The 17,270-nt window shown below is 41.2% G+C and overlaps 1 protein-coding gene across 1 annotated transcript in view; it reads left to right on the top strand.

The window, feature by feature from the left end:
- Positions 1-16,545, top strand: part of AMPH (amphiphysin) — a 289,944-nt gene extending 273,399 nt beyond the window's left edge. Inside the window, exons 18-24 of the mRNA XM_088478141.1 lie at positions 3,701-3,760; positions 4,282-4,401; positions 9,122-9,181; positions 11,261-11,371; positions 14,027-14,263; positions 14,813-14,914; positions 15,181-16,545. Coding sequence (XP_088334267.1) covers positions 3,701-3,760; positions 4,282-4,401; positions 9,122-9,181; positions 11,261-11,371; positions 14,027-14,263; positions 14,813-14,914; positions 15,181-15,288 — 798 coding nt within the window. The 3' untranslated portion in view covers positions 15,289-16,545. The remainder of the gene's footprint in view (positions 1-3,700; positions 3,761-4,281; positions 4,402-9,121; positions 9,182-11,260; positions 11,372-14,026; positions 14,264-14,812; positions 14,915-15,180) is intronic.
- Positions 16,546-17,270: the final 725 nt, after the last annotated feature.

The raw sequence follows: 17,270 nt of genomic DNA, 5'->3' as shown, positions 1-17,270 counted from the left end.
GGCAGTGATGGACATAATGACAGTGAAGAAGTAGGGTGGAAAGTTCCCCCTACACTCAAAAGATTAGTTGGGAAAAACCAAACATGTTTAATTTTCCCGACTACAGATGTGTCCTGATACATCTTTGCTCCATGTGCCATGTAGCATGCTGTGCTATTCGCGTCCTGCCGTGCTGCTGCTTGGCGTTCTAAGTCGCATGATGCTGCAGTAAGTTGCAACGTAACGTACTGAGGCGCTGGAAAAGCCAGAGAGTGTAATACAACTTTCTGTACACCAGATATCGCTATTCCTAAACTGCACTGCGCATGCGTCAAATAGCCAATGAAGCTTCTGTAGTGTCACCTGCTGGACAGACCATTTTTGGCTGTTTTTCAGCATGTGGGAGCAAACAAATGATTATCGTGTGCTCTTACACACTGCCAGGTTATCATTCCAACCAGCCAACTAATTGGCTCTTTGGAATAATATTGTTCTGGTGTATGGCCAGCTAAAGACTTCTGTAAGATCCAATCTAAAGATGGCCAGTTACTAAACAATTATCGTTCCAACCAGCCAACTAGTTGGTATACACAAAAGTCCTACAGAGACACACCACAATCCTAATACAGACATACACTTACACATTTGTGGTGTGGTTGCGTCCATCTCTAAATGAGCTTTAATTTTATATTGAAATGAAGTGTCACATACGTAATAGAGAATATTTATAAATATGATTGCTGCATTTTGCATATAAAATCTAATTGAACACCAACGTAAATACAAAATCTTTTTACATATTAAATAAAATACCCACATCTGATGTTTATCCCTCTCAAAATCAGACTGCAGTTTTCTTTCATGCTTGTAACTGTAATTTGCGTATAAACAGCTATGATTTTATATAATACTAACTGATTTACCTGGTTTCACCCAGGTAGACCTTAGATATTTCCATTTCCTTCATTTCATCTTAACTTACAGATGTGACCACATACATCTATTCTCTGTGCTCTACAAGTTGCATTACACATAACGTGTGAGCGCTGTGCGACTTTTTCCCTTAAAATGCGTCTTATTCGTAAAGCGATGGATGTGAATAGGACACACAAGCAGTTTATGCTGATTAAAATGATATGCAGCTTCCCTGTATTCTGTGCGTGACTGCTGGTGTAGCTGCATGCCTACGTTTCAGTGTCAGCGGATGTGACTGCATGCCTACGTTTCAGTGTCAGCGGATGTGACTGCATGCCTACGTTTCAGTGTCAGCGGATGTGACTGCATGCCTACGTTTCAGTGTCAGCGGATGTGACTGCATGCCTACGTTTCAGTGTCAGCGGATGTGACTGCATACCTACGTTTCAGTGTCAGCGGATGTGACTGCATGCCTACGTTTCAGTGTCAGTGGATGTGACTGCATGCCCACGTTTCAGTGTCAGCGGATGTGACTGCATGCCTACGTTTCAGTGTCAGCGGATGTGACTGCATGCCTACGTTTCAGTGTCAGCGGATGTGACTGCATGCCTACGTTTCAGTGTCAGCGGATGTGACTGCATGCCTACGTTTCAGTGTCAGCGGATGTGACTGCATGCCTACGTTTCAGTGTCAGCGGATGTGACTGCATGCCTACGTTTCAGTGTCAGCGGATGTGACACTGTAATTTTGCATGCATATACAGCCGCAGTCACGCACAGAATATAGGCATGCTGAATATCATTTTAATCAGCATAAGCTGCTTGTACAGAACATACTATTAATGTGCAAGGAGGCTAAATGTATGTGTACACATCTTTATATGTTTAGTTCATTTCATACCTCTTTATTGGCATTTTATTGGCATTAAGAGCAAAAACAACCAGAAACACATTTCTTACAAAGGCGTGTTATCAACTTCAATACTGATAAGTAAACTTTACATTAAAATAAAACACATAATACAAAGACACTGGTTGAAAATACTCCAATAAAAAAAGTGTATATACAGTATACATCCTTAAAAAACAATGTGGCCTTACTGTCGTGGGACATGATGGAGAACTCCTCCCAGTTGTCCACCAAGTGCCTTACAATTAATTCTCCCACCTCCCTAGCCATTAGCTGAGTGTCAGACAAGCTCTGTCTCCTGTGATGGGGACCATGGTGTAAGGCACCATCTCTCCTTTCACATTCAAAAACTCAATTGCTATGTTTTGAGAAAATGAAAAATCCAAATACAAAGCAAGTGGGGTATTCAAATGGAAAAAACCTAGTTAGCGTGTAATGTCCTTAGCAGTGGCGGCTTCAGAGGTGGGGCTGCAGCACAGTGCAATCTTCAATAAGGGGAGCCACACCAACTGTCACCTCAATTGCTGCCAAACATCACTGGCAGTTGGTGTGGCTCCCCTATTTGAATATTGGACAGCGCTGCAGCCCCACCTCTGAAGCCGCCACTCCACCCAGACAATGAGCTTACAGGCCCACAACACTTGGGACATGTTTCTTTGTCACCCAATCACATACCTCCCAACATGACACAATGCTCTGGTCCTGGACTTCCCTGGTAAGAGCTGGGGCTGCAGCGCAGTTCAAAATTCAAATAGGGGAGCCACACCAACTGTCATTTCACACTCTGCCAAACATCACTGGCTGGGACTCACTGGCAGTTGGTGTTACTCCCCTATTTGAATTTTGGACTGTGCTGCAGCCCCACCTCTGGAGTCGTCACCAATCATAAATTACCAGGGAAGTCCAGGACCAGAGCATTGTGTTCCTCCGGGAGAGGGTCATGTTGGGAGGTATGCAATCACCTTGGTCAAGAGGAAACATTTTATCACTTTTCACCTCCTTAATGGGTCGAATAATAAAAAAAAATCCCTGCTTAGTGGGTGCCTACGTCATAGAAGGCATATACACCCCTGAATTACATGTTTTTAGGTCCAGGGGTTTTGGTTGGGTGTTGATGAGTTAGTGAGTCAGGACGTTTGTTTTTATTTATTTATATAGATAGTAGCCACACTAATTAGGTCATTTTAGAGAAAGGGGGCAAAGCACAATCAGCCAGTCAGAGACGGCTCACTCATTTCTCCATTTGTCATCATCATTGTGCCTCGTGGCATCAGCCCTCCAGCACCTGCAGAAGATACACCACCTGGCAAGAATATATGTGTACACTGCCAGGTCTTCCTCAGTCGCAATTACGCAAACACAACCTCTGTATACACTTGCCAGGTCCTTCCCCCTCTCCAGTTATAGGGAGCCATATGTATAAGATGTGAGAGAATCTGCATATGGAGGAATGTGTATGTTTATTTTGTATGTATTCCATGTGCAGTACAGAATGCATATGGTGCACAAATACACAGACGTAGCTTCAACTCCACTGGAGCCCCAAAGTGTGAATGTAATTGTTTATTCAAAGTGTTCAGGGACCATGCACTCTAAAATGGTCCTTAATCCTTAGTAAATAGTCATCTCAATAGCTACTTGTTTCTCTCTGTAGATATTTTTTATCATCTGTCAAAAATAAATAAAAAAATGGAGTCTACTGTATAAATAGGAGACAGAAATGAGTAGTATTGAAATAGCACCAGAATGGATTATAGATGTGCTGTAAGTTCCATCACTGTCACCGGGATCATTACTGAACATAGTGTTCCTTTCATTGTATCAATATTCACATAACAAAGTGAAAGTTTGTTTTTTGTGTTTTTGACTAACTCTATGAGGATTTGTGTATTTCTAGCCTGAAGATCCCACGTCCCTCGTCACAATGCAATCAGAACAAAGTGGCAGTGAAGTGATGGTAAGTTACCTATTTTTTTTTAAATCATATATTGCAGGAAATTGAAATATCTTAATATATAATGTCCTTGTATTCTTTTCTGCAAGTGCATGCAAAATGCAACACTAGTGGAACTCTATAGTATAAAGTCTATACAGTACATTACAGTTTTGTAAATAACACAATTTGGTGAGTTAGGGTGTTACAGTACTCTCCACAGGATGTACAGTATCACTATAATTAGTTGTAATAAAAATGTTTTACTACTGGTATACAGCCTTGCCAAATCATATAATTTTAGAAATAGTTGTTCTTGTTAATGTTTGTAAGTGTAGTAATAGGGTCTTTTGCGCCTTACATTACGAGTCACTAGTTACACTGTGCTAGGTACTCTTAAAAATCACAACATATTTACATCACAGGGGCTACAATAATATAGGATTTCTAAATAACTGTCTTCAATATTGTCTCGTACATAGAAGGGTTAATACTAATTATACTATAATTCAGTTAGTACTTATTTTATATTGTGACAAAATAAGGTGGAGTCAGATGTAGCTGCTCCTGTGGAAACCAAGGCTGAGGAGGTACAGTCTATCTCAGATGTTCCTGTTCAGGACACTAACGTTGAGGAGCAAACTGAACTAGTAGAAAAGACAATGGTGAGTTACTGTAGAAGAAATATCCGCTCATATACTCCATTCCATCATATTCCATCCCAATTTGTTTCCATGGCTTTACATCTCCATCACATCTCCAGCACAATCAGTTTGTCCTTTGCTTTATGTGAGACTGGATAAATGCATGATAAATGACAATAGAAATATAACAGCTATAGCCATTTGTACATTTTTCACCTTTGGATGGTACATAGGGGCCCTTACAAACTTTTGCTATGGGGCCTTCAGATCCCTAGTCATGCCCCTGACCATGAACCTGAAATGTGTAAGGGTAATGATTGACACATATGCATATACCAATTAACAGTAGAAATTGAAGTGACCCACTAACTTAAATATGATGTTGGCTCTGCTTTTTCTATCACTCCCAACCATTTGCTTGCCTACATTGACCAGCAATAGGATTGGCTTTTGCTATAGAGCAACATAACTTGGTTAATGAAACTCCTCACCTTTTATGCAGTAAATTACATTGTGAAGTTATAGTGCAGCAAAGAGTAGACTGCAATTCGGGATATCACAGAATGACCAGGTAATGAGACAATAATATGGTGTTTGCTACCCACCTGTTATACTGTTTTGTCTTGTCGCTGAATTTGTAGTCCGCCATCACTGTGCTCTTACATTAGCTGAGATATTCCTTCCTAAGTGGCCAGATCCTATGGTAGCAATGACGGGTCTCATTCAGAGTTGTATGCAATGCCGATGTTTTTGCAATTGGAATGATTTTTTTGCCACTGTGCATGCATAGTCGCAGGTACATTACCGTAGTCACAGGTTACGAGTCTTTATTTGCAGTGTGATTAGTAGTCATGGAGCCTTTGAGGAAGGCAACGTGGAACCTGCACCTGCGATCCTGTATGCATTAAACAGGCCTTCGGCGTCTCAGTTATAAATGGTCGCTCTGAGTAAGCATAGACTCACTGAAGGAGTCGATGTTTGCATGATCTCCGTCCAATGCTGCATATGTGTACGCAGTTGCAGACAGCTGCGATAGCTCTGGTGGGTGCCTCAGTATAAGTGCCGGAGGCTGTTCTATTAGAATATTTTCGCACATCCACAGCCGGAAAAAATCGCAGCTGAGGCAGCAATAGCATACAACACGGAGTCAGACCCGACTTGCAGTAACATACAGGACATCTCCTCTGTGCAATGACACACAAGAAAGTAGCAAACAGTTTTGATTTTCAAGACTCATCTGCATGGCTACATTGTGGTACCCACTGCGCATGCCCTCAGCACTTTTTATAACTCTTCTGATTTTTATTACGCACTACGTACTAATACACTTTTGTATTGAATTTGGTAATGATAATGAACTGAGCATCTTGTTATGCAGATATGAACAGAATCACCAAAGTGCAATAGGTGCTTTTTGTTCTGGCAAAACACATAAAACAAATAAAAAAACATTGTTTCACTTACATACGTTTACTAGCTATTTAACATTTTTGTAATTTGTTGCCTAATTCTGAACATTCTCTCTTGTGCATGTCTTGGAAATGTGCCTTTTGAAAATGATAAAAATGTAACAATATTAATAATATTACATATTATACTTTATGCTTTAAAAAAAAAAAGAAGATTGAAAAAGTCTGTCTCCAACAACAGTCTTGTGTGATAGTAACGGGGAAAGGGTTTGGCCAGAAATGTGTGTGGGAACGTCCTGCACAAAGTCAGAATGGGATAGAAATGGAGATGTTTTGAATAGTGGACATTAACAAAACTAACTCTCCTGAAGGTTTAATGGCCCTTTAATTGAAAAGCATTTACCTAACTTTGATAGTAAACACTTGTATAATAAAGGAAACCTATGAGTTGGGATCAATGGCTGCTCCAGAGGTGGGGCTGCAGCTCAGTCCAAAATTCAAATATGGGAGTTAGTGAGTCCTGGCCGGCGATGTTTGGCAGCATTTTGGGATGGCAGTTGGTGGGCATCCCCTAGTTGAATTTTGGACTGTGCTGCAGCCCCACCACTGGAGCCACCACTGCTTGGGATAATTAAAAATCTAACTCTAGGCACTATATATAAGCTATATTACCATTTACTTAATCATGTACAACCATTCCAATCAGTATAGGAGATTAGATAACAAATGCAGAAATAAAGTCAGCACATACTGTACAGACCTCTATTGCCTGAAAATAATCATAACCAGTACCATGCTGAAAGGTATCTGTAATAGTTAAGTATCTTATTTCCTATCAATGGGAAACTCCGGGGCTGATTCAGATTCTTGCAGCGGCACTAATCCGCAGGTGCAATTTCTCTGTGTGAACATGGCATCCTGAGTACCGCACTACTGCGTTCTTGGATGCAATCACAGTTAGCGATACACCTGCGCCTGGCTAGCCACCCCCAGGTACCTCCCAGGAATGCCCACTGACATCCACAGCTCTTTCATCAAAATTCTATCTGCGTCTCCATGCAGTAACCATCGGGACATGCACAGTGTAACTCAGACTCATGTGCAGTACTTCCAACATCGGCCAACTACCTGCATATCAGCATTGCCTGCAGTTAGCACGCACCTCTGAATTACCTCTAAGGGCCGTATTCAATTTGGAGCGAAATGTCAGTTTTGCCAAAAAAGTATCGCTGATGCTGTCATTTCGCTAGGCGGAAAAGTTTCACCGTATTCAATTTCAAATACTTTTCGCCGATGCTGAAAGTCAATGCAATGGACCCGGCGAAAAAGTTTCGCCTATGAATAGCAGGCGGAAAAAAGTGCAGAATTGGGGTTTTGATGTGCAAAGTTGTGGGAACCCACGTGCCGGCTTAAGACAGTCCGCCAAAGATAAAAAGTACTTTCAATTTGGGGGCGAAAAAGACCAAAGTTGGGGGACACACTTAAAAACGAGTGAAATCGACTCCTGGGGGGTTCCCAAGTATGCCCCAGGTGTTTTTAAGTTTGCATGTGCTTGCGGAAGGTGGATTTTTTACGATTTTTAAATTTAAAATATGCTATCCCCTATTTTTAGGTACCCTAAATTTGATGGGACTACTTAATTTCACAAAAAAAACCCTGCTAAATGCTATTCTTCACCCCTTATGCAAATACATAAAACAGCACTTATTGAGACCATTTAAAATCCCAAAATACCTTCAGCAGGCCAATTCGGGGGTATCCATAGTGATCCCCAATGACAGTGCATCTTTTGGGAGGTGTCAGGCTGATTACCTCATTTTGGAGAGGACTTTCCATCTGTTCAAGTTTCGCCGGGATGTGTTTTCGCCTACTTTCAAATTGAATACGGGGAATCGTGGGTACGCGTGTGAAAAGTTTTCGCACCCAAAACACGCGATATAGGCGAAAAGTCCGGCAGGTGAAAAAGTATCGTGGGTGCGAATCAAATTGAATATGGGCCTAAATGTTTTACCATGGTGAGACGGACACTTCACAAACTACGTTAGTCTGCCTCATCTACTTGCTTGGAGTGGAACTATTCCTTAGTAGTATAAATTGATATTTAAAATTAACAGGAAATTAATTAAAAGAAAAAACATTAATGCAATTTATTTACGCCTAGAAACCACTGCCTTAGAGACTGGTTCAACCTAATTCTGTGATGTTACATGAATACTTTTATAATAAGCACTGACAAAATATATTTACTATTTTTTTGTTTTGTTGAAAACTTAAGGTACCATACATCTGTGACGGATCGTCACGATGTTGCGATGGAAGCAGAAATGCCGATCCGCCGGTCGGAAATGCCGACCGGCGGCCATCAATGTTCAGAGATCTGTTGCAGGATCGCTGAAATTTTACATGTTAAATGTCCCCGATTAGACAATCACGATAATTTTTTGATCGCGATCGTCATATCGGGAAAATCCAACATGTTGGATTTCTGTGATGCTGGGTTGCAGCATCGCAGGATCGCAGCAATCCGTCGCTGATGTATGGGTACCTTTACTGATGGCAATCATGCTAGGGAGTCATCAATCAGTATTAGGAGGTTTGGGATATCATCAGCCTTCTGTCTCGGTCTTGCACAATGATGTGGTGCTGTTTATGGCAGATGTCACACTAGGCAGTGATAGTTAAAATATGATTTTCTTACGTTTCTGGTCATGTAGCTTTATATTCATAAATTGGATGCTCAAGCCACTCAATGGTCTAGTGGCAAAACCAAAGTAGTACATTTCTGTGGGGTACATACAGCTGTAGGCAATTTGTGGAGTGATTAATAGGGCAATAGTATTAAATAAAAACCTGGAGTGTTTAATATTACTGCCTTTTTAAATCCCACGGTCAGAACCACTGACAAGCGTCGGCTATGAAAACCCATCACTAAGTAAATGGGCTGTCCCTTCTGTATGAAATATTGCTTGCAAAGAAAAAAAGAGACTTTGTAATTTTAGTGAGACTTTTCAATTGACAAGCATGGTAAGAGGACCCCATCAGTCAGTTATAATCTTATATCTTGTTTACACCATATTGAATGTGCATGAAGCCACTTGGTGGTCAAACCTAAATAACTATAATGACTATAAATGGGTACAGTCACAGGCATATTAAATGTTTCATTACTATTTGTAAAGGCCTCCTCTTAATATACTTTGGATGATGGCTGGTTATGTGGCCAAGTACTTTGAAAACATACTAGCCATTAATCCATATTTCAGTTCATTGTCACAAAATCCTTTTATTATTCATGTCTGACACTATTATTATATTATATCCTTCCTTTGAAGGAAACTACTGAACCTGAAGAAATCAAGACAGCTGATGAAGCTGACACAGAGGACAGCAAGGTATGTGTCCGCCCTATTAACATAGAATCCTGCTGGTTTTATATTTTATTTTCATTTATTTGACATTTATTTTTAAAGCTCCATTTCTAAAGTACTATACAGTATGCTAAAGTTTGGCAAAGGATTACATTTATATTGCTTTTTAAACAACTAAACGTGTAAAACTGGTAATGGGGCTATATGGCAAAAAAGCTATATACTGTATATACTGTAGCAAGTGAAAATGTGAGTTTTCTCCAGAGATAGAGCTTTTTTTTCTTTTTTTTCCATTTGGATGCTGTTACATGGGCATGCATATATTAGTGCTTGCCACACTATCTGCTTTGGCAGGGCTGCTATCAGAATATGTAGGGAAGAGTACAATTAAAACAGGCTACTCAACCACATATGTAAAGGGGCAGAGACATGAATGGGCAGAGGCTCAAATGGTAAATGATAGGAGGCAGAGGCACACATGGTAAAAGGATCAGAGGTACAGATGGTAAAGGTGACAAAGACACAGATCATAAAGGGGGAACACAGGACGGCGCTGGGTGCCGATGTAACCTACCACCATCTCTGCCCCCTAACTCAAAACCACCTTTCCCGCAGCCTAACCGTAACCCCCCTCCCCCAGGCTAACCCTAACCCTCCCCTAGTGCAGGGATGGGGAACCTCAGGCCCGGGGGCCATTTAAGGCCCTCGGAATCATTTGGTCTGGCCCTCTGAGCTTTTTTCTGCTAGCCTCATCTAGAATGGTACCCTGCAGCTAGAATCTATGCAGTAGTGCCACCAGGAGCTTCCTTAGGACGCTTCACACGATCACAGCGCTGCCCTTACAGCTCCCCGGAGCATCCTCAGGATGCTTCGGGCATTTCTGTAATCACCAGTGATTGTGACTCCTCCGTGTGATGTCACACGGAGGGGGCGTGGCCTGCACCAGGCCCGCAAATAATGTTATATATATCAAAATGGCCCTCGGTGGAAAAAAGGTTCCCCACCCCTGCCCAGGAGCGCCGAGAGGGGGGGGGAGTGGGTACAGATTACCGGGGCCCGGGATCCCTGAGGGGCCCGGCGGGGGCCCGGGTCCGGTGCCGCTGCCCCCCTCACAGCAGCCCAGCACACAGCGTGTGCTGAGCTGCAGTTGGAGACTGCTCGTGGCTGCTGAGCAGCAGCCACAACAGTCTCCTATGCCTGTGCGGGGGAGCGATCACACTGATCGCGCCCCCCTGGCTTTGCGCCGTGCTGGGGGGGCTCAGAGGGTGCCAAATCATCACTTCTAGGACTCCTTGTTCTTCTTTACGCTGAAGATTGTTCTTAATGATATTGGCTGTATGTTTGGGGTCATTGTCCTGCTGCAGAATACATTTGGAGCCAATTAGACGCCTCCCTGATGGTATTGCCTGTATTTTTCAGCATTGAGGACACCATTAATCCTTACCGAAGCCCCAACTCCATTTACTGAAATGCAGACCCAAACTTGCAAGGAACATCTACCATGCTTCACTGTTGCCTGCAGACACTCATTACTGTACCGCTCTCCAGCCCTAAAAACTGCCTTCTGTTACAGCCAAATATTTAAAATTTTGACTCATCAGTCCAGAGCACCTGCTGCCATTTTTCTGCACCCCATTTCCTATGTTTTCATGCATAGTTGAGTCGCTTGGCCTTGTTTCCACATCGAAGGTATCTCTTTTTGGCCGCAATTCTTCCTTGAAGACCACTTCTGGCTAGACTTCTCCGAACAGTAAATGGGTGTACCTCGATCCCACTGGTTTCTGCCAGTTCTAAGCTGATGGCACTATGGGACATCTTCCTATTTTATATGAACAATATCAAATAGGTCATATCAGCAGATCCGGTCAATGCTGATAGTTCTAGATTTACTAGTAGTAAATTTGAGCAGTACTGTATAAAATCTGAGTGATATATATTTTGGAACTTTATCATTCATAGTCAGGGCTCTGGCCAGCTGCAACATTAGACAGCACTTTAATGTAAATACACCCTGGAGTGATGGGCTCAGCAATAACTTTATATTAAGTGTGCGTTGTGCTAGGGATGAAACATACTGTATGTAATGGTTCTGCCCTTTTTCAGACAGAACCTGAGACTAAAGAAGAAAAACTTGATGAACCTCTTCCAAGTGCTGCAGAAGAAGAAGAAAAAGAAACAGAAGTGGATCATGAAAAAGATACTGATGTAACTCAGGTAAGACATATTGGTGGATCTTTAGGACTAGTTACATATTGATTGTGGGACTGATTCCGAGACATACGCCAAGGTGATTTTTATGCAGATTGAGCTATTTTTTGCTGTGTTAGCTGTACTGTGCACGCGCTGCAATAGACTTGTGATTACGCATGCACAGAGAACTCATTCACAAAGCAACAGGTAGTCAGCGTTTGTGGGAGGTAATGGTGGGTGGTCCGAAAAACGCAGGCGTGTCTGACCATGTGGATGCTGTTACATGGGCATGCGTAAATTAGCCCTTGCGATCTCCTACGCAGCATGAGAGCTCTCTGCGTGTCAGGAGAGCTGCTAAGCAGGACCGGCTCGAAGCATGTTCGACCAGTGCGATCGAACAGGCGCGCCACCCGATAGAGGGTGCACCCCTCCTAACCATCCCGATAGTCAGCGGGACAGTCCCGTTTTTCGGCCACTGCCCCACTGTTCCACCCGCAGGCTGAAGTGTCCCGCCGGTGGTCGGGAGGTTGGGCACCCCCACCGCGCCGGCCCCGGAGAAGAGTTGTTCATTCATGCAGGGAGAGGGCTGGGGGCAGCCCAGCTACTGAAGGAGTGCTGGGCTCGCCCCCAGCCTAATGTTAAATGGGAGGTGTGCCATACAGGCACTCCCCCAATTAGCGTCACTTAGGGGGCATGGCCTATGGTAATTAGGTAATGCCCCCTTTGCCCCCACGCAAGTTGAGACGACGTCGGAGTTCCTTTCCGAACAGTGCGCGGCAACACCTGGAGCTGGCCCTGCTGCTGAGTCTGCGGATGGTCAGACCTGCCGCAAAGGCAAGATGGCCGCTCGATGTGCGTCAGTGTTAACGATATTCACACAGGTAAGCACCTGCGATCGCATTAGCATCTATCTCTGACTCAGGCCCTGTAGTATTTTTCACTCATTTCAAACCACATTGCAGCTAACCCAATTAACGTTTACTAAAGATCTGATTCAGAGATGGAGGCTAATGCGATGGCAGCTGCGATTTCACACGGAATGCAGCAGGACTTCTCATTTGTATGTGTTTTCTTCCCCCTCCTATCCTCATCTATATGTACTCTTTCCCTCCCCCTCTCTCATCTATATTTGTTCCCCCCTCTCTCATCTGTATATGATCCCCTTCATCTGTATGTGCTCCCCGCCTCTACTGTATGTGCTCTCCTCTACCGCTCTCATCTGTATATGCTCTCTGCCCATCCCCTTCCACCATCAGCTGTATGTTCTCTCTCACCCTCATTGCCTCATCTGGCCATTAATTTGTTCCCCCTTCAGCCTACATCCCAGTAGTCAGCCTAGGATCTTTGTGTTCACTGCCCTCTGTGCACTCTGCAGCTTACTTACTCCAGCTCCAGTGTACACCCAGCACCCGATGTCCTTGTGAAGTCTCCAGCACGTCAGCACCAGAGGTCACTGAGAGGCATTGCTGGTTAGCGCACGGGGACTGGTCCAGAGTTAAGGCCTTGCAGGGTCTAGCAACGGTCTAGACAGCCATTGATTTACTATCATATGTGCGGATGGAATATAATAGAATCCAATTTTGGCAGTGAGTTCAAACTTGTTTCATATTGCTGCCGACTTTGGAATCCAAAAACGTTAGGTTTTTTTAATACACAGCAGCTTGAAAACTTGAAAAGCAAACTGCCAGTGATGTGCGGTGATCTTCATTGGGTTTCAAAAGCCAAGTTCGCCAACAATTTTTTAAAAATGGCAGAAAATTAATTTGGCCGTTGAGATTGATATCTGGCTAGCCAGACACGGAGACATATTAATCTAATAAGGAACCATATCCGACATCCTGGGCGGGTTGCATCAAGCCTTACATTTTGGTTGATCCTGCCAATGATCGCATGCATACCGACGTTTAGTAATGCTGCCCATTACGGTGTGGGGACTTCCGGGTTTATGAACTGGGAGTCCCTTTGTGCATGTGCATCCTTGGGGGACCCTTGGGGGGATCCTATTGGCCCATAGGCTTCTATTAGGAAACATCATCTATAGATGGCATTGCCTATACGTTCCAAACTCCGGAAAGCTTTGCTATCTGGTGCTTGGTGCATATGGGAAATGCTGGCAAACATCCATAAACTGCATTTTCGGAGGTTTGACCGCAATTTTCATCATAGTCCATCCCGCCCATTGTATGTATTAAAGTGGTATAATGAATCAAACAAGTCAAATTAGTACTGTAGACAATGGGTAAAGTTGAAATTATGGAGGGAGGGTGGGATGTAATTGAGAATCATACTGTGTTTTGTACTGACATTTTAGCTTTGTTTCCCATGCATATGGGAAGTGCAGCAAATAATGTGCTATTATATATCACACACAATAGTCTGAGGAAATTCAGACCATAGAATGGCCAGACACATATTCTCCTGCATAGGTGCTAAATGAAAATGATTCTTAATTGTATCATTTAGGCATGAAAATAAGCAAAGTATTTGAAATTACAATATAAAAAAGGTATAACATACTTATTTTATGGCCACCTAAATACAGACTATGCCATGATTATTTATTATTGAAAGATTTATCATTTTAAATTGGTTCATGTAACATTTACTGTACATGTCTAGTTCTGTTTAATGCAAAGGTGTGTATTACTTTCAGCATAAATACTATCATTTTTCCATCAGGACATTACATGCATACCATCAGTTGTGATAGAACCAGCATCTAACCATGAAGATGAAGATGAATATGAAGATAGTGCTATCACACATGCCAAAAATGCTATTGAAGATAAAGATGAATTTGATGCCGTCCAGGAGACATCAGTTGTGCAGGAAGAAGGCACCGTCAATGACACTGAGCAACTCCCAACATCTGGGAGTAGCACATCCCAGGAGATCCCTTCTGGCTTCCTGTACAAGGTCAAATTTTATTTTATATTGCCATTTGCTATATCTTTTATATAGAATACAACAATCTTAAGGCTTAAAGTATCTATTGCCTACAGTTCTCCTGATGCTACAGATATAGGACCATAGTTCATTTATTATAAGTGTTTATTTTTGTGAACAAACCATAATTCACACAGATCCTCTTTATTCGCTTAATGATTGACGCATGGAGTATTGTTTTGTGTAGCTTTTTGGCTGCATAATTTATGACATTTCCTATTTTATTGATGCAGTCGGCTGTGATTCAATGAAATTATTTGTTTTATATGAACATCATACCTCTTAACAGTAACAATCTTACAATTTAAGTCCTTTTAGTGTTCTCTAGCATTTTACATATTGATACAGTATATTGGTGTTCATTGAGACAAACTGATTAGCTATTATCAAGAATATATATCTTTACATATAGCAAAGCATTTAATTCGACTTTATGAAAATGTCAACTAATTCAGAGTCTGGATACTTCCTGATGTTGTGATCTAGTAATTAGCATCATTGTACTATATATACTTGCAGGCTGAAGTGCTACATGATTTTGAAGCAGCAAATGATGACGAACTCAACCTTAAGAGAGGGGACATTGTTTTGGTTATCAGCTCTGCAGCTCTGAATGATCAGGTACTACAGTCTTTTGTCATAACATTACATTACCTATATATCAAATATTAAGTTGGTCTTTCTTAATGATGGCTTTACCATAATAAGCAATACCATACCTGTATATCTTTAAACTGTACTAGATGACATTAGCAGCAGCAGGTTATCCTTTCTTATAAAGAAATAAATAGTTCTATAATAGTTAGTAGCCCACTTGTTTATCCAATGAATGGATTGGATTCAATATAAAAAATGGCCCATTTAATAATAATCTTTTTCTCTTACAGGAGGCTGGATGGCTTACTGGTATTAGGGAATTGGACTGGCAACAGTACAAAGATACTGACACATACAAGGGACTTTTGCCAGAGAATTTTACTCGTAAATTAGAGTAATTTAATTTAAGACACAAAGGTGTTGAATGATGGATGTTTAATATTTGGGTTTATCAATCTTCTGAGAAGACAGGTACAATTGAAGCCGCCTTGTTAACTGTTAAAGACTGATGCCCATCCCAGATAAAGCTTGGTGAACCTATGAGAAACAACGCAGCATGAAAGCAAGAAGGAAGCTATAATCTACTGACAAAGTCCATGTTGTTTACCTGTATGCAACCAATGGTTTGTGTGTGCTTTTTCGGAGCAATGGTTATGTGAACACTTTTAGGTGAAGATTTGTTTCTGGTACACAAGTGAAATGAAACTTTAGGAAAACATGAAGAGAATTATGACCATGGCTGTAATGCAACCTCAACAGTGAAATGTATTTCTTTTAATTGCACTGCTATGCTCTTCTATCTATATGTAATATTATCCAGCAATGTATGCTTCTACAGACAGAAGTAACACTATGAGTGCCCACAGGATTTCTACCAAGTTTATTCCTAGGTTTATAATCTTCATGTCTACAGTTTGATAGTGACCCACTTTTATCCCTTTCCTCAGACATAATGAGTGACTGACTAATAAAACACTTTGCATTACACTGATGCTGAGCATATTGGAAGTAAAACTCTTTCACTTTAACACAGTTATGTATATTGTGATTTGTTAAGTGGGACTAAGTTTTGATTTTTTTTCAGCATACAAACCTTAAACTTCTGTGCACTGAGTCTATATTGTATTGAATTGCTGCATTGCAGAAGATGTTACTAGTAACTTTATAGTAATGAGAGCAGAGTGAACAATACCCACATGGTTTTAAGTCTTAAAACTGAAGAACTGCTGCAAACCTTTTTTTTTTCAGTGTCCTTTACAGACATATCTAATACAGTTACGTATCACGTATGTTGTCCTTTATTGTAGTTTCTTGAGTCTGTAGTATCATTGAAAAGTGCTTCGCTTTTTACTCTTATTGGCATTGTGGTGTTTACTAGTTTGGTGCTTTAAGGCACCACTAGCTTCCTTTGCCAAAGCATTCAACTATGTCTTCATAAATAATGTGACACTTTCATTATAGCAATGGCAGAAAGTGAGCGCGGCATACATGCACAGCTGACGGTCCTTTTTAGTTTACAAAACCTTAGCATAATTTATCCTGGAGAAAAAAAAAAAAAAAAAAATATATATATATATATATAAATATATATATATATATATATATATATATTGTACCAGCACACACTTATTAAATGATTTCAATTATATGATGTATCCTGTATGAAAATACCATATGTATCTATTATGTTTTTTCAATGTTGTGTCATCCCTAATAAAATTTTTGTTCAATCAAAAAATCTCTTGTTTATCTGCATCATAAGTTATATTTTATAATGTACTAGTTAGCAGGCTGTCAAAATGACAGGACATTGTCACTCCAGAGAAAAGTCCAGTTTTAGTGCTGAAAGGAGTCACTTTTCGGTCATTTCTAATAGGCAGCTCGGGGGGGCTGCGAGTCGATATGTTAGCGCCAGCATCCGTGCATGCCCAAACAAAGCAACAATTCAATTGCTCCATCGGGTGCCATATATATATATATATATATCCGATGGTACACATACTTGACTTTTGTTTTTTTAAACTGCTTATTAAATTTATCTTTTGATGCACTATGGGCGCCCCCTTGATTGTACTACTGCTGCCATTATCTGTGAAATACACCAAGGATTGGTCAGTAAACAATTTGTAAAAAATCTCTCGTACAGTACATCAAAGCACTTTGTATTCCCTATCAAAAGGGGTGTACATAATTTATATTGTCTCAGTCATTTAGTAATTCTGCAATGGAAACTCTCACTAGAGAGCAAAAATATGCTACATGCTGTACAAAACACTCTCCACATTATTCAAATACTGAAAGATTTAAATAGAAAGTAGGATTTGTCATGGGTAAAACAGATATCTTATTCATCTATACCTCTATCATACACTCCCAAGGT

Source organism: Taudactylus pleione, unplaced genomic scaffold (genome assembly GCF_031769625.1).
Source record: "Taudactylus pleione unplaced genomic scaffold, aTauple2 ptg000208l, whole genome shotgun sequence".
In the NCBI taxonomy this organism is placed as follows: domain Eukaryota; kingdom Metazoa; phylum Chordata; class Amphibia; order Anura; family Myobatrachidae; genus Taudactylus; species Taudactylus pleione.
This window is presented reverse-complemented; position numbering and strand designations above follow the sequence as displayed.